Genomic DNA, 23,726 nt, shown 5'->3' on the forward strand with positions numbered 1-23,726 from the left:
CAGTTCGTCCATCAGTTCCAGGGATATACAACAAGAGCAGAGAAATCTGTTGGTGTCCAAAATCTCGATTCGAGATTAAAGGTAAAAATTTTATAATTGTTATTTAATTTTTACACACATAATTTAATCGTAAGGTTGATACCCATTATGGAATCATTCCATACAAAAAATTTTAAACTTCCGCTGCACCGGGTATCAATCATAATTGATCTGAACGCCGCGTTCTCCAACAGTGGTATCAAAGCCAGGTTGCTCAGATCAATCGATTAAATTAATCGATTGTACAAAAAAATTTTTTAGGCCTCGGTTTTTGAAACAAAATAAATATTTTAAAAATAAAAATATTTTTTTCGGGCAAAAACCCGGGCAGCGATTGGATCGCTGCCCGGGGCAGGGGCAGCGATCGTCGCTGCCCCGGGCAGCGCACGGCGCTGCCCTGCGCAGCGCTGGGCACTGCACAGGGCGGCGCACGGCGCTGCCCAGGGCAGCGCTCGGTGCTGCCCTAGGGGCAGCCGGGCTGCCCGGCCCGAGCCCTACGGGGCGCGGGCAGCCCGGGAATGTCCCGGGCGGCCCGCGAGAAAAATTATTTTTTAATTTTTTAAATTAAATTTTAATATGTTAAAATTCTATTTTTGGTCCGATCGAAAAAATTTTTGATTGGTCCACGAGGCGTCGGATCGAATTGTTCGAGTCCGAAAATTTTAAAATTGATTTTTGGATAAATTTGAATTTTTGGAAAATTTTAATATTTTATCCTTTAATTGAATTTTGAAATTAATTATTTTTGGTACAATTGATGATAAGATATGATCTTATGGATATATTGAGTAAAATATGATTTTATGTATAAAATTGGATTTTATAGATAAAATATGATTTTATTTGATAAAAAGATAAAATATGATTTTGTATGTAAAATAAGATTTTATGTATGAAATATGATTTTATCCTTTTAAATTTAAATTTCCATTGCATGTTATCCAATAAATTAATTTTGAATTAAATGTTATTGGATAAGGATGATCGATTGCCATGACCAATTTTGTAGGTGTATGTTAGGAATTTACATTTGTTTTTATTGTTGTTGGTTTTATTAATGGGCCTGGTTTATGGCCCAATATGAATGTCATATGTAATAAAAGTGGGCTTGGTTTATGGCCCGTTCCCACCCCTTAAAAATGTATCCCCTACTTGTCATTGTTATTTATTGTAAATACATTAGATTTAGTGGGAGATCAAGATTTGAAGATGGAGGTGGGCCCAGCAGACAATAAAGAAAGAAGAAATGTAAATTGGAAGCAAATGTAATAGGATTGCATTGCATACTGCATATTACCTAGGATTGGACTAAGACTCGTGATTGGCAACCACGGGTCGATTAGAAATGGAATCGATCATCCTATATAATATGTGATATTATAGTTGTATGCATGTTTTAGACATAATTGTATGAATCCGACAAGCATACAAAATTTAAAAAATGATGAGACAAATTTTTATAATTAAAAATCCCTCATTTTAAATATGATTTAAAATTGATATCAAGATAAATAAAGGAAATTTAAATTTGTTTAAATGTTCCTACCTTCCATCAACGATCAATGTATGAGATGCTACCCGCGGATACGGTCCGGCTCATATTATTGGGGGGGCCCGTTCGTCGGAAAGCTGTACATTTGATCGACACATGTTGTAAGTTGGGTGGAACTCCCATGGGATCGGCTCATATTATTGGGGGATCCACATGGCGACCGTCCATCACAACTTAATATTGATGGGTCATCTTGACATGTCACAATAATCGGCGTCATATTATTGGGCCCTTATTGGACATGAGGTAAAAACGTGGAGGTTGCTTTGGAAGCAATTGGGCTCTACCTTTTGAAAATTATGGTTGGCTGATATTATTCGGGACTATAAGTTTGTCAATTGGACTTCATGTTCTCACTAAGGAAAAAAGTTTCCCGTTTTCACTAGAGGGTAGTGAAATCGTTAAAATAGTGGGAGTGAGATTCATAAAATAAATTTCGCCTATTTTATGTCTTAGTAAATTGCTTAAACAATCACTGATATTTGTCTGTTTCTTTTCAGTATTTCATACGATGAATTCGCGTAATCCACTTTTCTCGATCCTCGAACAAAATAAGTTGACTGGCGCAAACTATACGGAATGGTTCCGTAAGTTGAAGATTGTCTTGACTTCGGAGAAGATGCTCTACGTGTTAGAAAAATCTCCTCCGAAGGAAGCACCAGCTGACGTAAGTCCGGAGGAGTTAGCCAAGCTTGATACATGGTGGGACCATGATATCAAGACCAAATGCTATATGCAAGCCTCGATGTCTGATGAACTCCAGAGGCGATTTGAGGACACCGTGAATGCTGCTGACATTCACGTTCAACTCAAGGAACTTTTTTGGGCTCAATCGAGGGCTGAAAGGTTCGCTACTGTAAAGGAGCTAATGACGTGTCGCATGCGTGAAGGGACTTCGGTCCGTGATCATGCGGTACGAGTGATTTGGCTCATACAGAAGTTGGTAACCCTTGATTTGGTGTTGGAGCATGAACTCAACGTGGACTTACTACTTCTGTCTCTTCCTTCTTCGTTTGACGGATTTGTGGTAAATTTCAATATGAACAAGATAGAGGCCTCCCTTGAAGAGATGGTCAATATGCTTGTGACATATGAATCCACATTAAAGAAGGATAAACCGGCTTTCTTGGTGGGCTCCTCTTCTTCTGCTAAGAAGGGGCCAAGTACAAAGGGTAAGAAACGTTCTGCCCCACCCAAGAAAATCGAACCCGAGAAGAAGTACAAGACAAAGGCTTCAAACATGGAAAAATCCAAGGATGTTTGCCATTACTGCAAGAAGCCCGGTCATTGGAAGCGTAACTGCAAGGAATATTTAGAGCAGTTGCGAACTACGAAGGGTATGTTCTATATTGAAATAAATGTTTCACTTAATACTACTTCTTGGGTATTGGATACCGGATGTGGATCTCACAATTGCAATGATTTGCAGGTGATGACAAGAAGTCGCAGGCTTAGGATGGGTGAGACCCAGCTGAGGCTCGGAAATGGTTCCAGAGTTGAAGCAAAAGCCGTGGGAGATGTTTATTTAATTTTGCAGAATGGTTTTAAGTTACTTTTAAGAGATGTTTTATTTGTTCCGGATTTGATTAAAAACATTATTTCTGTTTCTATGCTTGATAGAGATGGTTATTCTTGCAATTTTGTGAATGGGATTTGCAATATTTACAAGAATGAATGTTTAATTGGAAATGGACAACTTGAAAACGATCTATACAACTTAAAACTAAAAGACGTTCCAATAAATTATGTTGATAAACCGGCAACAACAAACAAAAGGAAAATCGATAGCCAAAACCCGGCAAACGTTTGGCACGCTAGGCTAGGTCATATTTCCTCAAGGAGGATGAACAAGCTAGTGGGAGAGGGCATGTTTGATATGTCTGATATTAACTCTCTACCTACTTGTGAATCCTGCCTAAAAGGAAAAATGACTAAATCTCCTTTTAAGGGGAAACCTGAACGTAGTCAAAATCTGTTGGATTTGATCCATACAGATGTTTGTGGTCCATTTAGAGTTGGGACTCAATATGGCCACACCCACTTCATTACCTTTACTGATAATTATTCAAGGTATGAGTATTTATATTTAATGAAATATAAGTCTGAAGCATTTGAAAAGTTCAAAGAATTCAAGGCTGAAGTAGAAAACAAGCTAGGTAAAAGTATTAAAGCACTTCGATCGGATCAAGGTGGAGAATACTTGAGTACCGAGTTTTTGGACTATCTAAAAGAGAATGGGATTCTCTCTCAGTGGACTCCTTCTATGACACCACAGCTTAATGGTGTATCGGAGCGTCGTAATCGAACTTTGTTGGACATGGTTCGGTCCATGATGAGCTTCACTGAGCTTCCACCTTCGTTTTGGGGCTATGCGCTTGAAACGGCGGTATTGTTGTTGCACAACGTCCACACTAAAGCAGTGGACAAAATACCATACGAGTTATGGAATGGCAAAGCTCCTAAGTATTCGTACTTGAGGATTTGGGGATGTCCTGCTTACGTGAAGCGGACAGTGGGAGATAAGTTGGATAGTCGATCCAGCTTATGTTATTTTGTAAGGTATCCGAAGAATTCAATCGGATATTATTTCTATTATCCTGCTGAAACAAAAGTGTTTGTTTCAAGGAATGCCACCTTCTTGGAGAAGGAGTTCTTATTGGATAAGAAAGGCGAGATGATGGAACTCGAAGAAATTCGAGAAGAACCCGAAATACAAAATAACGATCCTACACCTCAGGAACCATTGCTGGACACGCCTATACCTAGAAGATCCGAGAGGACTTCTAGACCTCCTATTCGATATGGTCTTCTTCTTGAAGGGGATCAAGATGAACCCGATGTTGGATGTGATCCAAAAAACTTCAAGGAAGCAATTTCTGATGCGGATTCAAATTTATGGCTTGAAGCTAAGCAGTCGGAAATAGATTCGATGCATACAAACCAAGTTTGGTCTCTAGTAGATCCTCCCGATGGAATTGTTCCAATAGGGTGTAAATGGATCTACAAGAGAAAGCTTGGGCCTAATGGTAAGGTATTGACCTACAAGGCGCGATTGGTGGCAAAAGGTTATACTCAAAGACAAGGAGTTGACTAGGATGAAACCTTTTCGCCAGTTGCAATGTTCAAGTCCATAAGAATCCTTATTGCCATAGCTGCATGGTATGACTATGAGATATGGCAAATGGATGTGAAGACTGCTTTTCTTAATGGAAACATTAAAGAAGAGATCTATATGAAGCAGCCTGAGGGGTACACATCCATGGGAAGCGAGCATAAGGTATGCAAGCTTCAGAGATCAATTTATGGTCTAAAACAAGCATCAAGAAGTTGGAACCAGAAATTTGATGAAACAATAAAAGATTTTGGTTTCATCAAGAACCCGGAGGAACCATGCGTGTACAAGAAAGTAGTTAAGGATGCTGTGACATTCTTAGTACTTTATGTTGATGACATCTTACTCATTGGGAATGATGTAGGGATGTTGCAGTCAACAAAGATATGGTTATCAGGTAGATTCTCGATGAAGGATTTGGGTGAGGCATCCTATATTCTTGGGATACAGATCTATAGAGATATATCTAAGAGAATGATAGGACTCACTCAATCAACCTACATCGACACCATATTGAAACGGTTTTCAATGGATGGGTCCAAGAGAGGACATCTACCCATGTGTCATGGAGTTTCTCTATCCAAGTCTATGTGTCCCAAGACTGATGAAGAGATAGAGAAAATGACACATGTACCATATGCGTCAGCCATAGGTAGTATCATGTATGGGATGATATCTACCAGACCGGATGTAGCATTTGCTCTGAGTGTCACGAGCAGATATCAAGCTAATCCCGGTCAAATGCATTGGAAAGCCGTGAAGGACATTCTTAAGTACTTACGAAGGACTAAGAATATGTTCATGGTATATGGAGGAAGAGAACTAAAATTGGAAGGCTATACCGACTCTAGCTTCCAAAGTGACGTGGATGACTCAAAGTCAACCTCTGGATTTGTGTTCATGCTCAATGGCGGTGCTGTCTCTTGGAAGAGTTCCAAGCAAGACACCACAGCGGATTCCACCACTGAAGCAGAATACATTGCAGCATCAGCTGCTGCTAAAGAGGCTGTTTGGATGAGGAATTTCGTCCAAGAGTTGGGCGTCATTCCTGAAGTTGTTGGTCCAGTCCCGGTGTACTGTGACAACACGGGTGCCGTTGCTCAGGCAAAGGAACCAAGGTCTCATCAAAGATCCAAACACGTACTGAGGAAATACCACATCATCCGGGAGATCGTGGAAAGAGGAGACATCACTGTCGAAAGAGTGGCCTCTGCAGACAATATCGTTGATCCACTTACTAAACCTTTGCCAGGACCATTATTTGACAAACATCGCGAAGCAATGGGTCTACGTAGTATGACTAGTTGGCTATAGGGCAAGTGGGAGATTGAAAGAGTGGGTGCCCGGTGAGCCAACTTGTGGCTAAGGGCTTTGATGACTCTTTGTATAAACAATCTTTTGTTTAATATTATTTACACTTTTATTAATGGCAATGACTTTGTCTTTCTTCATATTGTTATATTGTGATATACTATTGTTGTTTTGGTAAAGACCTTGAATATACTATAGTGTATGTAAGATGTGGTAGAACATGGAGATGTCTATCATGAAACACATCTTATAGTCACTGTATATTCTAAACTGTTCCTAGTCGATTGAGCCGTCCGATAATAAGGATAAGGATCGCTCGAGTTTGAGACTAGCATTTGCGATGCAGAGTACCACGTTTCATTGGTAAGGAACATAGAGTTGTTTGAAGCATGCAAATGGATATTCATATGATGAATGATCGAACTACCCTATCCGGACTTTCCAAGTGGTTATCACTTATCGAGTGGATAAAGTCCGCGGTTTTGGTTGTACACCATTAGTCCTTACTACTTGAGACATCATTGAGACTCTATATGCTAGTACTGTGCTTTGACTCGTTTACCGACTCTATTGGGGTCATCAGGTGTCGGGATTGGGTACAGTTACAACACATATAGGAGTCGATGCTTTGTTGTCAAGGATTCACCACATACTTGCGAGTGTGGATATCCTATGCGATCTGAGGAGATATTAGTGTGATGAATCTATGGCCAGAGTACATGATGTGATTTAAGAAATGGTTTCTTAGTAGCACATGCGATGTCACTATTTGATCTTCAAGATGTATTGCATAGTTATCGAATCTCGAGCGACTCTCGATATACCAATGGTTGTTGATTCGATCGGGATATTTGGATGAAGGAACCGTACTGTACGCTAACCAAAATCTACTAGTTCTTGTAGGCACTATCAGTGATACCTAGGGAATCATGGGGCGATGTTGCTAGGCGCTCATACCATGATTCGATGGGCAAGTCGGAAATTGTTTGTTCCGAGTCACAAGGAGTTGTGAGCCCACGGCTAGCTGTATCCCTGAACCATTGAGGGTCACACAGTGTAATGGATTTTTAATCCCCGTTGAGATAGTTAAATTTAAAGAGTTAAATTTAATGAACGAAGAAGTTGGACTTCTTATTTAAGAGTAGAGGAGTAAGATTTCCTAAAATGACATAGGGATGGCCATTTTTTGGAAATCACTGAATTCGGATTCAGAAAAATTTATCTTGACTTTAAAAAGTGCAGAAATGGTTTCTGTGCACATTGGTGAAATCGGTTTATCAATCGGAGTCACGATGAATTTTATATTAATTTTTGAACATGCGGGCTTTGCTTGTCGGGCTTGAACTTATGACTAATGGGCCCTAAGCTGTTAGTGGCCTACATTATAAATAAGTTATTGCAGTACAGAAATTACACACAACAAGGTCACAATTTTCGAAAACCTAAGTATTTTTCTAACAAGTGTGGCCGCCCCCCTCCCTGTCTACTCGAGAAAAATCCAGCCTGTGATTTTGAATTACAGTCTGGTTTAACGGATCAAATTCGTTAATCTCTTCGTAGAAACTTCTGATAGATTTTCTAGTGCAATCTATCAGAGGGATTAAATATCTATTCGTGGACCTGATTGAAGAACAGTTCGTCCATCAGTTCCAGGGATATACAACAAGAGCAGAAAAATCTGTTGGTGTCCAAAATCTCGATTCGAGATTAAAGGTAAAAATTTTATAATTGTTATTTAATTTTTACACACACAATTTAATCGTAAGGTTGATACCCATTATGGAATCGTTCCATACAAAAAATTTTAAACTTCCGCTGCACCGGGTATCAATCATAATTGATCTGAACGCCGCGTTCTCCAACAGATAGCAAAACCAGGGGCTGAGTGTCCCCAGACACGAATCCTCAGGAAGAAACGCCTCAACTGATGGAAACTGTCTAGACTCACATCGTACTGGATGCAGTCTCCGTAAAAACATGCATGTGCTAAAGCCGTAAAAACATGGTAAAGACAAGTAGCACATACTCATGCAACACATACAATATATATCATGTTGGCCATCTCAGTCAGTACTTACGTACCTCACTACAGGCAGTTCCTAGCAGTCCCACCCTAGGTTTCAAGCCTATCATCAATGCTACAATGCAAAATACCCATGCATCATTCAATAAGATCTAAAAGCCTTAACTAAGCTATTTCGTACTCCTAAATAATTTAAGTAGACCATAGCTATACCTGCGTCCGTCGTCAGCCCACAGATGGCAACTATCCCGCAACTAGGGGCACACCCCTGCTGCAGCTCCACAATCTTGAGCACTGCTCCGCTACACGAGCACTACTCTACTACTATGTCAGACACTGTCTGAATATACTAAAATATGTTTCCTACTCCAACTCTAAAATAAGAGTACTCAAAGCCCTAAATAGAGCCACGTGGGCGAAGGAGAGGAACTCGGTGCGCTTTGAAATGAAGCCCTCGCACCTATATTTATAGACATCGATCGGAAGCTCCGTTCCTGATCGGAAGCTCCGAACGTGCAGATCGGAAGCTCCGTTCTCCCGATCGGAAGCTCCGTTTGATACGTGTCAATTCGGTCCACATGCAACCACACACCTGTCACCGACAACCATCGGAAGCTCCGATTGCTGATCGGACGTTCCAATCTCCCTGCTTCCGATGTGGTTCCGATTTGGTTCCGATGTCACCAAGATCGGAAGCTCCGATCCTGGATCGGTGGTTCCGATCCCACTCGAGTCTTGGAACCCTCTAAGCCATTTTCGATTGTCCTGGATCCATTTCTGGAGTCCGTTAATCCTTTTGTAGTTTCCTTAATCACGTTTTACTTAATCCAAACATGATTACTTGATTAATTACTCATTAATCGTTAATTACGGATACGGGTCACTACATTCTCCCCCCCTTAAAAGATTTCGTCCTCGAAATCTAGGGTAGACCCTCGAGAACATATTATAGACACTTGCCGAGTGTCTGGTCGAAATAGCTTCCGACACACTCAGACTCTTGTCGAATTCCCTATAATCTCCATTAATGCTTAACCGCATTAATATTCTTCCACTGAAGATTACTGCGCTACTGGTCGACAGTCGAACTCCTCTGGTACTAGTGTATCACAACACTTCCAGTCAGGAAACAATAATCCCAGCACTGTGCTGACACTACAAAACCCTAATTCCTATTCAAGAGAATCTAGTTGACACAAAGTTACAATCCAACATAACTGCCTAACATGATTCTATAGACTGATTATCTTTCCCATGCCATTCCAAAGCAAAACAAGCTTCCCAAGGCAATACCGGGAACTCAGACCATCCAGTCTAATATAAATCACAGTTCATGTTTCTTAGTAAAACATATCAATATTTCCTGATGAAAACTATCATCACTTGCCCATAATGATGTTAAGTCATCTCCTAGCCATAGGCTAATCACCCCATGAATTTCTAATCGATGTAAATCCTCCTGATAGTTATACATACTCGCAATCACTGCACGCTCATCAAGACTAAGGCAAGCTCCCACCAATATGCTCGACTGGGACATTCCACAGTGCACAGACATATGAAAACGCTTCCTGTTCCGTCGCGAAACTCGGCAGTTACATGCGCCTGGTATAACTTACTCGGAGTTCCTGATGATATCGTCATCTCATACCAACCTCCCGAGGTTGAACACACTAATCCTGGGACTAAATCCCAACGGATCTCGATAGTCAAATCGCTCTCTTGCTGAATGCATCAGTCTCAGCACTGAACGAACTAATTTGTCGATTCCCTAGTCGATCCTAGGAAACACTTACGCTTGAAGTAACTCGCCACACAAAATGCTTATGTTCGTCGTTCATTGCTAAAACTCAATATTTTTGACAAACAGTCTGCATAGATGTGACTTACTGTCTTGAAAGAACAAATTCGATCCGTCAAGATCTTGCGAAATCTTCGATCCCAAAAGCAAACCTCGTTGGTTACTAGTCGAAATTCTACTATCTCTGTCATTTTAGAGACACCGTTCATCACACGCTAGAAGACTAATGACATATCCTGCTAGATCTCGATAATAAAATCCTAGCTAATGTCACAAAGATCAGACGACTAATGTCTCCTTGCTAATATTCATTAGCATTTCCAACTACTCGTCGGATCCAACATAACGGTACACATACAGATGTCCTCGCAGGAACACTTAACCGAAATGTCCGATAAACAATCTTCATTATTGTTGTTCAATGGACAACTCCCACATGCAACAACAACATGATTCTTTCCTGACCTATTGCTATCACCAAGAAATTGACTGGATCAATATCAGTTTCCTTCTTAACAAGAAAGCACTACACTAGAAACTACAAATTTCCTGCTTGTTTCCACTGTCAAGTTATCACCTAACTTGATCATACAAGTCTACTTGCAATCGTTCCCGATTACAGCAATCCCAGAAGATTCATTTCTGGAGACCATTGAGACTAAATAACTCAAATTTCCGATTTCTCTGAGATGATATTCAGTACTCATCCTATAAGCATTATTCGACAAAATACTATCCCAAGTATTTCTTAATTGCTACATCCTGATCAACCCTGATTGGCTCAACCAATCGAATTCGTCGATCTACTCAAGCTCGCACTTATCAGATCAGACCACCACTAATCATCCAACCTATATGGCCCGGTCAATAATCATGACTTAGCTGCCACAAGGAATCATTTCCAAATGGTGTTAGATCACAGTACATAATTAGTTTACTTGGCACAAGTCCTGCGCCTTTTCAGCACTACTAACTGCTGTTTAGTATTTTGAACTTAATCATCCTAACTCTGACAGAGTTAGCCAATAACCACTAGTAGTCACTAGCACAGATCATGTGCCACCTTAGCACTACTAATCGTTGTCTTGTTCACCCAAGGCAAACATCAAGATAGACTAAGCCCATTTCCATCCCATGGAAAATCCTACGCTCAATCTCTGAAAATATCAGACAGTACTTAGCGCAACCACTGGACTCACTATCCTTACCTCGTTCATTCAGAATGAACACCACGGCTCGTCAAGTCCAAGAAGAATAACTAAAGAATCCCAAATATTTCCACAATCTTCGGAAACTATCTTGATTATATCTCTCGTTAAGATTGTGCAACAGTTCAAGACTAAGGTAGCTTACCTCAATAACCCACCTGGACAACCACCAAGGTTTCACGGTCATAGGCCATGCTTCCCCACATCTTAAATAGTCATGTACAATCCTCAACATCTGATATAATCCCTCGCAGATGAAGTCATTCATCATGGATTAGTCCTCGCATTCGAGTCAAAGTCTTAAAACAGTATCCCGTCCATGTTCTTGGATGATTCCTATCACAGGAAAATTCTAACCACAACTCTGATGACAACCCCTAGTCGTTGCTGGTAGAAATCCATCCACCTACTAGATCCACACGTCTAGCAGTAACTCAAAGATAGGATCCCACTGCTCATAGTACACACACGTTCAAAAAAATCCCTCCAAGACTGGTTCCATAGCAGAAACTCAACATATATCTCTGGCGTACCAGACGATATCGAACCATCGATACCAATCCTGATATCTAATCCAAGGTCATACCTCTTCGTGACTGTCGCCAAATCCCTAGACTGAGTAGCCTTCCCACCGCCATCTCCTGAAGCACAAAAGCTCCCAGGTAACACTGGCATAGGGTCACGCCCCATCACGTCTAGTCATTGTCATAGTCCACGACTCTTGGTATATACTGGACCTGGCATCCTGACGACAACCCATCATCACAAGTCTCAACCTAACGAAGGTTAGATAGCCTACTGTTCTAAGGAAACATCCTAGAACAAATCCCAATGTTCTAAACCGAACAATATTCCTAATGCCTCTAGATGAGTCCACTCACCGCTGGCACTATCTTAGTCCTCTGACTAACTAGGTCAATCCTAGGAAAGCGCTTAAACTAACCACAAGTCAAACAATCACAGTCGGCCCACTCAAATCCCATGAGCTACTATAGTTGAACGCTAATCAACTAAACCAAGCCAACTTTAACAAAATCATGCAATCATTCACGATTTACTGAATAAACAAAACAAGTATCATTGCTTCAAGTTATGTACAATTTCTTTATTACAATCCCATGTAACACAATACAGTATTTCAAAAATACAATAAAATGTACAACCAATAACTTGAATGATACGATCGTCTCCTGATGATCCATTACAACTGAAATACTGTTTACAACTACAACAGTACAATTTTTAAATCATCGTACTAGTCTTCGTTCCTTGAGCATGAAGCTTCTAATAGACACGCGCATCGATACAAGCATACTCCTGTCCAAGTCTCTCTACATGTCCTCCCGCAAAGAACTCCGGAGAAATGGCACGTGTTAGCTAACCAGCTATGCTCTGCGTCAGTGCATGTCCGTCAACATCTTCTGCTCACGATCTACCATCAGCTTTCTTCTTGTATCCATATCATGCTTTTGAACATGGAGTTTTCCGTGTGCCTACCAAACACATCGATATAAGCATAACGGCAAAACTATGTTTTGCATGAGTTAAATGACAATCTCTCCAAATACGAGTGGAGAATTTCTTCGGACTGGAACCACATGGGTTATTACACACCATTCGTTCCAAAAAGCCCTCAGAGATATCTGACGTGATATTCTCTTTCTTCTCTCCCAGTCTTTTCCTACTGGAATCCATATGTTCTTCGATCAGCATCCCAATGCATCAAATGATGAACTGTAGTCAGCATATTCATGCTCCTACCGGTGTTCTCATCACTGTTGCCTTCCTTATAGCGAAGACTTATGCCGCAAACCTTGGCAATGAAGAACCAAATAATCCTTGGGTCTCACCAATCCTACAAGGATAATCCAAAGTCTTAGTACTATATCCCAAGTCTCTTGCATGCATATGCTCTGATACCAATAAATGTAGCGACCCAACCCGGATACACTACCTAATCAGAGTTAGGAGCATAATTGTCCATGCATTAAAGAAATTACTGCGGAAGACTTAAATAAAAGCAGACCGGCAGAATACAACCGGTTAAATAAATTTGATTATACAACCCAATTGAATAACTAAGCCTAAAGGGCAAAAACCTACATCTAATCCTGCTGTCTTCATTGGTCACTGGCTACTCCAAGCTCCTGGTGCACAATCCTGCACCTACACCTGCCCCGTCGAATGGGGTGTCCAGATACAAAGAAAAGACTGGACGTGAGCTCTAAGCTCAATACATAAGCAATGATATATATAATATATGCAGCACATAAGTGTATTTAAAACAAGGTTTTAAACAATAACTCAGTGCGCCAAGAATATGCAGGGCTGTGCCAGATAGCTAGTCTGCGGTGCCGCTCCCATATTCTCCTATCGACTATAGCGTCTGCTCCACCGTCGTGGTCGCTCCTAGTGACAGCAAAACCAGGGGCTGAGTGTCCCCAGACACGAATCCTCAGGAAGAAACGCCTCAACTGATGGAAACTGTCTAGACTCACATCGTACTGGATGCAGTCTCCTTAAAAACAAGGTAAAGACAAGTAGCACATACTCATGCAACACATACAATATATATCATGCTGGCCATCTCAGTCAGTACTTACGTACCTCACTACAGGCAGTTCCTAGCAGTCCCACCCTAGGTTCCAAGCCTATCATCAATGCTATAATGCAAAATACCCATGCATCATTCAATAAGCTCTAAAAGCCTTAACTAAGCTATTTCATACTCCTAAATAATTTAAGTAGACCATAGCTATACATGCGTCCGTCGTCAGCCCATGGATGGCGACTATCCCACAACTAGGGGCACACCCCTGCTGCAGCTCCACAGTCTCGAGCACTGCTCCGCTACACGAGCACTACTCTACTACTATGTCAGACACTGTCTGATTATACTAAAATATGTTTCCTACTCCAACTCTAAAATAAGAGTACCCAAATCCCTAAATAGAGCCACGTGGGCGAAGGAGAGGAACTCGGTGCGCTTTGAAATGAAACCCTCGCACCTATATTTATAGACATCGATCGGAAGCTCCATTTCTGATCGGAAGCTCCGAACGTGCAGATCGGAAGCTCCATTCTCCCGATCGGAAGCTCCGTTTGATACGTGTCAATTCGGTCCACATGCAACCACACACCTGTCACCGACAACCATCGGAAGCTCCGATTGCTGATCGAACGTTCTGATCTCCCTGCTTTCGATGTGGTTCCGATTTGGTTCCGATGTCACCAAGATCGGAAGCTCCGATCCTGGATCGGTGGTTCCGATCCCACTCGAGTCTTGGAACCCTCTAAGCCATTTTCGAGTGTCCTGGATCCATTTCTGGAGTCCGTTAATCCTTTTGTAGTTTCCTTAATCACGTTTTACTTAATCCAAACATGATTACTTGATTAATTACTCATTAATCATTAATTATGGATACGGGTCACTACAGGTACTTCATTATGGTATTGAGCCCAAGCATATAGCTCATTTGTCGTCTTAGTGGCAGGGCGACGACTTGGCATTGGTTTTTGTATGCGGCTCGAAGCGGTACCGGCCCCGAAACTTTCTTGTCCCTGCGATGTGAACTCTTGTAATCTGAAACAAGTGACTGGTCCACATCTTGCATCGGATGCTGCCATTCTTCATCATCTTGGATTTTTGCTCCAGCTTGCATACAGAGCGCGGTAATGATAGACGGGAAGAATATTCCAATGTTCGGTGAGCGGATGGAATTGTATAACTCTATGTTGATGATCTTGCCTACATTGATTGACCATTTCTTGTGCAAGGCATAAAACAACAAAGATCGGCTCATCACAATGACATGTGTATGGGACACCGGCATCATCCGGTGCGTGAGGAACGCATACCACAAAGCCGATTCCATTTTCAAAAACTTTTCTTTAAAAGATACAAACCTAGCCGAATCCTTCCACAAATTCCCATCATAACGCAGTGCAGCAGACATGAGATTATAATCCGGATTAGCTTTAAATTCTTGGAATAGGCTATCGTCTACCTCCGGGGTTTTCAATAAATCGTTGATAACTTGAGGATCGAAAGAGACCATCTTATCCCGTACAAAGGCTTTTCTATCTATTTGTTCCGGGGCGTTTGCATAGAATTCTCTTACCAATGGAACAATAGCCGCCTATGGTGTTTGGCAAAACTCAGCCCATCCACGTTCCAGGATGCCGAGGGCAAGAGTGAGAGCCTCGGATAGATCGATGCCTCGCTCTGGAATAGGATTCCGAGTGATCCTTGCAGCTTCATAGTGTGATTTGGTCTCCATGGCTATTAACTTGCCATCAATGATGTTGGAAGAAGTAGGATTAGCACGAGAGGTGGCAGTCTTTGTTCTTTTAGGACCCATCTTGATCGAAATCAGAAAAATCAGAGAAAGTACCTACGAATTTGATGGGAAAGAGTGAGAAATAGGGAGGAGAGGAGGCGGCGTAGGTTTAAAATTGGGAGAAGGAAAGAAAGAAATAAGAAAGGAGAAAGGGATCGGGACTTTTAAATTTTGTATCTGCGCTAGGCGCTCGGTCTGCTGAAAATTCCAGACCGAGCGCATACCCGATTTAAGCAAACAGAGAGTTGAGGATTTTTGGGCGCTCGATTTGCTAATTTCAGCAGACCGAGCGCATCCCTGTTTTAAGAAAACAGTAACTCGAGTGTTTTTGGGCGCTCGGTCTGCTGAAAATTTGCAAATCGAGCGCAACCCTTTTTAAAGTTTTTTTTTTCATAAATAAACGAAAAGTAAAACTACTAGAAATCAAAAGAACGGAAAATTAAAAAGTTCAAAGCAAAATAGAATAAAATAAAAGAAAGGTAAGGGAGTAGTTCTCATTTTAGAGTCTAGAGCTCGACTGTTCTCCTCCCCGAACTAGTCTTGGTCGGTCAGTGTGGTGATGACTGGCGTAGAGTCGACATCACCCCCTACATAGTGTTTCAGTCTCTGAGCATTGACCGTGAAAAACACGTTTCTTGCATCTTTGATTTCAATGGCCCCCGATGGATACACCTTAGTGATTTTGTAAGGGCCGGACCACCGAGACTTCAATTTTCCAGGAAAGAGCCTCAACCTAGAGTTAAACTGAAGAACTGCTTCCCCTTCCTTAAATTCTCTATGATGAATGCGCCGATCATGTATTCTCTTGGTCCTTTCTTTGTATGACACCGCCATATCATATGCTTGATCACGAAATTCCTCCAATTGGTTTAGCTCAAACAATATTTTCTCACCTGCAGCAGCAAATTCAAAATTTAATGCTTTGATAGCCCAATATGCTCTATGCTCTAACACAACTGGCAAATGACATGTCTTTCCAAACAACAGTCCTATAAGGGGAAGTGCCTATAGGTGTTTTGAAAGCAGTCCTATAGGCCCATAATGCATCATAAATTCGAAGTTCCCAATCCTTTCTATTAGTACTCACACTTTTTTTCTAAATTTTGCTTAATTTCTCGGTTGGATACTTCGACTTGGCCACTCGTTTGGGGATGATAAGCTGTAGAAACTTTATGCTTGACACCATATTTCTTCAAAAGTTTTTCAAAAAGTTTATTGCAAAAGTGGGTGCCACCATCACTAATAATTGCACTGGGTGTACCAAAGCGGTTAAAAATATTTTTTCTTCAAGAATTTTAGAACCACCTGTGCATCATTAGTTGCAAAAGCTTCAGCTTCTACCCATTTAGAAACATAATCGACGGCGACCAAAATGTATTTTTTTGTAAAAGAGTTTGGAAATGGTCCCATGAATTTGATTCCCCACATATCAAATATCTCACACTCAATAATATTATTCAATGGCATTTCATGACGGTTTGAGATATTACTTGTCCGCTGACATCTATCACACTCAAGAACATAAGCACACGCATCTTTAAAAAGATTGGGCCAATAAAACCCACATTCAAGTACCTTAGATGCCGTCTTGATAGGCCCAGCATGGCCACCTACCTCACGATCATGACAATGACTAAGGATTTTTGTCATTTCTCCTTCCGCCACACATCTCCGGATCATAGAGTCAGCACAGATTTTAAAAAAGAAAGGTTCTTCCCAGAAATAATGCTTTACATCTGATATAAAATTTTTCTTTTGATGAAAAGACAAATTATGTGGGAGTGTGCTCGTGACCAAGTAATTTGCAAAATTAGCATACCACGGTGAGTGTTCAATGGCAAACAACTTCTCATCAGGAAACCAATCATCTATGTCCTCAGTATCATTCTGTGCACAATCAGGAATGCATTTTAGTCTAGATAGGTGATCAGCAACAACATTTTCTACTCCTTTTTTATCTTTTATCTCTAATTCAAATTCTTGTAAGAGTATAATCCATCTAATCAACCTAGGTTTTGCATCTTTCTTAGCCAAAAGGTGTTTAATTGCAGAATGATCAGTGTAAATAGTGATTTTTGAGAGTTCAAGGTATGAGTGAAATTTGTCCAGTGCAAAAACTACAGCCAGCAATTCCTTTTCAGTGGTAGCATAATTCAATTGAGCCTCATTCAGAGTTTTGCTAGCATAGTAAATAGTACGGAATACCTTGTCTATCCTTTGACCAAGTACATCTCCGACAGCCGAGTCGCTGGCATCACACATTACCTCAAATGGAAGATCCCAATCTGGTGAAGTCAGCACTGGTGCAGTTACCAATCGTTCTCTCAGAAATTCAAACGCCTTTAAACAAGTGGAATCAAAATTAAAAGGTTTATCTTTCATTAATAATGAAGACAGAGGTTTTGAAATTTTTGAGAAATCTTTAATGAACCGCTGATAAAAACCGGCGTGGCCTAGAAAACTTCTGACTCCCTTGATCATCGTTGGTGAGGGTAGATTCTGAATGACTTGCACCTTGGCCCTGTCCACCTCGATTCCCTGCTCCGATATGAGGTGTCCTAATACAATACCTTCGATCAACATGAAGTGACACTTTTCCCAGTTGAGTACCAAGTTTGTTTCCTCACATCTCATCAAAACAGTGTTAAGATTATTTAGACATGCATCAAAAGACTGACCAAAAATGGAAAAATCATCCATGAATATTTCTAGAAAAATTTCGACCATATCATGAAATATAGCAGTCATGCATCTCTGAAAGTCGCAGGATCATTGCAAAGACCAAAAGGCATGCATCTATAGGCAAACGTACCATATGGGCAAGTGACAGTTGTTTTATCCTGATCTTCAGGTGCAATCGCAATTTGATTGTATCGAATACCCATCTAAAAAGCAATAAAACTCATACCCAGAAAGCCTTTCTAGCATTTGGTCAATGAAGGGGAGGGGAAAATGGTCTTTACGGGTTGCGTCATTCAATTTTCTATAGTCTATACATACACGCCACCCTGTAACTGTCCTAGTAGGTATCAACTCATTATGTTCATTTTTAATGACAGTTATTCCCCCTTTTTTCGGTACACATTGAACCGGACTTACCCATGCACTATCAGAAATGGGATAAATGATACCTGCATCCAGAAGTTTTATCGTTTCAGCCTTTACCACTTCTTGCATCTTGGGATTCAATCTCCTCTGTGGTTGGACCATGGGGTTGATGTTCTCTTCCAATAATATATTGTGCATGCAGATAGATGGATTAATGCCTTTGATATCTGCGACCTTCCAAGCAAACACACTCTTATGACTTTTGAGAACATCTAGCAGTCTGGTCTCCATCTCACCTGTCAAAGAAGAAGAAATTATGACAGGTAAATTTTCATTCTCACCTAAAAATACATATTTGAGATGGTTAGGTAATGGTTTCAATTCCAAAGTTGGTGGTTCTTCAAGGCTTCGTTTCTGGAGGACTAAATCCTTATGGTCACCAAGATCTTCGAGTTTGAGATTTCCACCTTTTCTCCATGACTGGTTATCATTCAAGTTGTCATCTCTTTTATATCCCCATTGACTATGTCATCACAATGAGGAGATATGAGTGTGGCTTCTAATGGTTCCTGAAATGTATCCTGCACATAATCATATAGAAATGAGTCCACAACATCAATCTGAAAACACTCTTCGTTATTTTGTGAAAATTTCGGTGCATTAAAAACATCAAAGGAAATTTTCTCCTCTCCCACTCTCAGATGCAGCTCTCCCTTTTGGACATCGATTAATGTTTTTCCAGTTGCCAGGAAAGGTCTTCCCAAACAAGCACCATGAAATCCACCGGGAAGATGAATTTGTTGACTTTCACCAGCACATCTTCTATTATCCCTCTTGGATATTTTATAGACTTGTCCGCCAATTGCAATGACATCCTGGTGGATTTTGGCTCTCCCAAGCGCAGTTTCCTGAAAACAGAATATGACATTAAGTTTATACTCGCACCTAAGTCACACAAATCTTTTTGAAATTGAACTTCATTAATAACACAAGGAATATAAAAACTCCTTGGATCTTTTTGCTTTGGTGGAATCTGGTTCTGAACTAGCTCAGAACAATTTTCTTTTAGGCTAATCATTGCATGCTCCTCCAATTTTCTCTTGTTGGAGAGAATCTCCTTCAGGAATTTAGCGTAACTAGGCATTTGCATCAGTGCATCAGCGAAGGAGATATTTATATTCAATTTCTTGAATACTTCTAGGAAATTGGCAAACTGAGAATCTAGTTTGGCCTTCTTGAGATCTGCATGAAAAGGTGGTGGAATAGCAATATTTGACTGTGATGTGGGTGGTTGTGTAGAATTAGAGGACTTACCTGCAGTTGTCCCTGGTATATCTGTTTCTGACTCTTTCTCGCTTTTCCTGTCACCTTAGATTTTCTTCCCACTCCTTAATTCGACAGCCTTGACTTGCTCCTTTGGATTCTTTTCTGTGTCACTTGGTAAAGTACCTAGCTCTCTGCTGGACAACGCTTTAGCTAACTGCCCTATTTTATTTTCCAAGTTCTTAATTGATGCATCCTGATTCTGCATTCGGGTCTCAGTGGATGATATGATCTTCTGTATCATCTGTTCCATGCTTGAATTCTCTTCTTGAGGATGTCTTCCGTGATTCTGATTCCCATATGACCTATTATTCTGTCCTCCCCATAAAAAATTTGAATGTTGTCTCCACCCTGGATTATATGTGTTTGAGAGTGGGTCATTCCTGGGGCGATTCTGATTTCCTACATGGTTTACCATTCCTCCATCTGGCTGAAATGATGGATTGCCAGTTTGACAATCTTTTGTCAAGTGTTCAGCACCATATTTCTCACACCACACCTCTTGAATACACATCGCAGAATGCCCTAGAGTTAGCTCTTATATCCTCTTATTCATTACCTCTAGCTAGGCGGCTACTGAAGTGAATGCATCAACTTGATGCATTCCTGCGGGTCTTTTGACAGCATTTCTCTCTGATTGAGGATGATAGCTACTGGATGCCATCTCCTCAATTAACTCATATCCGTCCTCTGGTGATTTTTGTAACAAATTTCCACTTGCAGCTGCATCTAACATAGTACGATTTAAGTGAGGAAGACCATAATAAAAATTTTGTACCACAAGACCGTCTGGTAGTTGGTGATGTGGGCATCTCCTCAGTAGATCTTTGTAACGCTCCCATGCTTCATAGAGTGTTTCATGTTCACCTTGAGTAAATATTGTGATGTCAGCTCTTAGTTTCATTGATTTGGACGATGGGAAGTATTTAGTCAGGAAGGCCTTTGCTAGATCATCCCAAGTAGTGATGGACCCTACAGGTAGATTTGTTAGCCATTCTTTAGCTTTAAAACTCTTAAAGAAAAAGGGAATAAACGCAAACGAATAGCGTCATCGGAAAATCCCTGCATCTTAAAAGTGTCACAGATTTCTAGAAAAATTGTCAGGAGAGCATATGGATCATCTATTGTCATCCCACCAAACTGGACTGTGTTTTGCACCATTTGAATAATTGCAGGCTTTATTTCAAACTGATTTGCTGCTATGGTTGGCCTGATGATGCTTGGTCTGGCATTTTTGATGGATGGTAAAGCACTGTCCATCATGGATCTATAGATAGGTGGTGCAATATTCTCTGCTTCTCCATCTCCACGTAGTCGTTCTTGTTCTTACATTGCTTCTCTTTGTTTCCTTCTTCTTCTGAGGAAAGTTCTTTCAATTTCTGGATAAAAAGGCAAGAGTTCTCTTTTGGGTGAATGTTGCATGCACTGCAAGAGAATCCTGCAGTTCACAAATGAAAATAAAGATTAAAATTGAAGTAGAGAAAATAAAATAAGAAAAATCAAAGTAATCAATAGTCCCCGGCAACGGCGCCAAAAACTTGATCGAGCAAATACCAACACTTAAATTCAATGTAATAGTATCTCTTTTCTGCTCAAAATTATCGCAAGTGCACGACTCAAGTTATAGAAAAGTGTACTGAGTATGAGTATCGTCCTCGGGGACTACGTCACAATGATTCATTATTTAATTTCTATACCCCAAAGTAACGAAAATTTGATTTTGTTATTATTCTAAAATTATAAAGTAAATAGTTCGATTTAAAATTACTTGAATGAAAATAAAATAAACCACAGCAATGCTTAGCACAGAAAAATATAATATGAAGAAGTTTTGTTGGAATCTCGGTTCACCTTCCCCCTAATTGAATCTGGACACTTGAAATTACTTTTACACTCATAAATTTGACAAGAATTCCTGAAATATCGACACTCTCTCTCGAGTTTATGCCAATCTCTTTGATTATTTATCATTACTGGTTGCTTTGCGTTCATTGAATTCCTACAACATTCAACCTGATGGTCTATGGTTATCAACATGTACTAAATATCATATCTCTATGCATATTTTAAGTCCATGGATTTTATCGCTCGTCCTAATCATGAATCTATCTCTCGACAGCAATTCACAACTTATGAATCTATGTTAAATTTAGCTACTTCTCAACATAGAATAATAAACCATGATAAAAATAATTACTCATATAAAAATCAATCAATTTGTCCAACGATTCAATCACAAAAACATGTTTCGGGGTTAGGATCCCCTAAATTCCAACAAAATAAAGTTTAGCTACTACAACTCATAATAAAATTCAAACTAATAAAGTTTTTAACAAAAGAATTCAGAAATCGTAAAGAAGAAGAACTCCCAACGAGAAGAAGAAACTTCGATCTTCAGAGCCGCCTCTGCCGTGCTTTGCTGTGTTTTTCCAACCTTCAAAACGTCTGAAAAGATGTTATATATATTGCCCCCAGAGTCCTTTCCTTTTAAAACTCCCAAAATAAAAGTTTCCAAAATTCCGCGTGGGCGCTCTATCTACAAAAATTCACCAACCGAGCGCCCAAAGTTGGCCAACCTTCAGCCAGAGCAAATAATGCCAGCGCTCGGTCTGCATATTTTCACCGACCGAGCGCTCAAAAGTCTTCAACTCACTGCCTCCTCTGATTATGCCAGTGCTCGGTCTGCTCTTTTCTGCAGACCGAGCGCACCCCCTTGTGAAGCCAGAAATATTTCTTTTTTTTTATTTTTCCTGCAAATTTAACCACAAATCAATAGAAGTAGACAAAACACACAACATTACACTAAATGCAAATAAAATTAGAAAAACACTAACAAGACGACTAAGAACGAATGCAAAACACTAATAAAACAAACAATAAAACAAGGAAAAATGACTCCTATCAGCGGGGCCGATCGAGTCCACATGAATTGATTTCTCGCATGTGGTTGAATGATTTAAAGTGATTTATTTAAATACCATGCGAGCATGCGTTATTATTTTAAATTGAATTGAATTACATGATTTTATGATTTAATTGATAAAGCATGAGTTAATTGCGATACAAACTGTATTTATTCATGTTCAAATTCGGATTCCGTCAATGGCATGAGTAAGCATAATAGAGGTTTTTGGACACCGAAAGTTTGAAGATCGAGGTAATCGTGTCATAACTCTCTTGAACACGAGATATTGTACTTGATGAATATTGAACAGAAATCAAACTACTTAGAATCTAGATTGTATAGAGTAATACTGAGACTGATCATATGGATATCTATCCGTCACCGATGGAAGCATGATTGATGAGATTTCAGTCGTTTTAACCGCCAACTCTGAGGAGTACTGAGATTACCGCAGGATGTGAAAGCTGGTTAGTAGAGATCGGTCAGATATTTGATTCTATGGTCTACATGTATGACCGTAGAACTCGATTAGTTGTTTTTCAACATTAAGGATTTGCGAGAAGTTGGGGGTTCTCGAAGAGGAAAGAATTAGAGAATCAAGGTATGACTATTTCTTGGTGTTTGTTTAATCCGAATTTCTGCAGCAGATTCAGTTGCATCAATAGACCAGGCATAGAGGGAATAACATAAGAGGTCACCTTCAACCGTAGGGTAATCAATTCAGAATTCTGGAAGCAGTTCTTCTAGCTTTAGCGGATCGAAACAGTTTGATTTAGGTCAGAGTTTTGGATTTTGCGGTTACCTTGCAGCAATTGTGAAGGTCTACACCCCAGCGAGCATTGTCTTGGAATTTATGGTAGTTGCAATATCTGCCATCAGACCGGACACTATGCGAGGAGATGTCCTCAGCACGATAACGTTGGATCTCGGTTAGGGCATTATTTTAGACTGATGGTTCAACAGGGGTAGCAAGCTTCTGTGGTTCATTCCTTTCAGCCGTTGCAGCAGAATAGACTAGGAGGTTATCCGAATATGAATCAACCTCTGATGCAACAGACTTTAGT

At 40.3% G+C, this 23,726-nt stretch overlaps 2 protein-coding genes and 1 non-coding gene across 3 annotated transcripts; 1 reads left to right on the plus strand and 2 right to left on the minus strand.

Annotated features, from left to right (window-relative positions):
• Positions 1–15,185: 15,185 nt before the first annotated feature.
• On the minus strand, positions 15,186–20,271 carry LOC140889333 (uncharacterized). Its single transcript, XM_073297050.1, has 8 exons — positions 19,884–20,271; positions 19,423–19,802; positions 18,970–19,342; positions 18,486–18,730; positions 16,692–17,726; positions 16,474–16,576; positions 15,951–16,279; positions 15,186–15,440 (listed from the first exon to the last, which is right to left on the minus strand). Exons 1-8 carry the CDS (start codon positions 20,269–20,271, stop codon positions 15,186–15,188), a joined length of 3,108 nt encoding a protein of 1,035 aa, XP_073153151.1.
• Positions 20,272–20,322: 51 nt separating this feature from the next.
• On the minus strand, positions 20,323–21,017 carry LOC140889334 (uncharacterized). Its single transcript, XM_073297051.1, has 2 exons — positions 20,798–21,017; positions 20,323–20,729 (listed from the first exon to the last, which is right to left on the minus strand). The coding sequence occupies exons 1-2, from the start codon at positions 21,015–21,017 to the stop codon at positions 20,323–20,325; spliced, it is 627 nt and encodes a 208-aa protein (XP_073153152.1).
• Positions 20,552–20,658, plus strand: LOC140893941 (small nucleolar RNA R71). Its single transcript, XR_012153499.1, has one exon. It is a non-coding gene; the product is annotated as a small nucleolar RNA R71 (small nucleolar RNA).
• Positions 21,018–23,726: the final 2,709 nt, after the last annotated feature.

This window comes from Henckelia pumila, chromosome 3 (genome assembly GCF_033568475.1).
Source record: "Henckelia pumila isolate YLH828 chromosome 3, ASM3356847v2, whole genome shotgun sequence".
In the NCBI taxonomy this organism is placed as follows: domain Eukaryota; kingdom Viridiplantae; phylum Streptophyta; class Magnoliopsida; order Lamiales; family Gesneriaceae; genus Henckelia; species Henckelia pumila.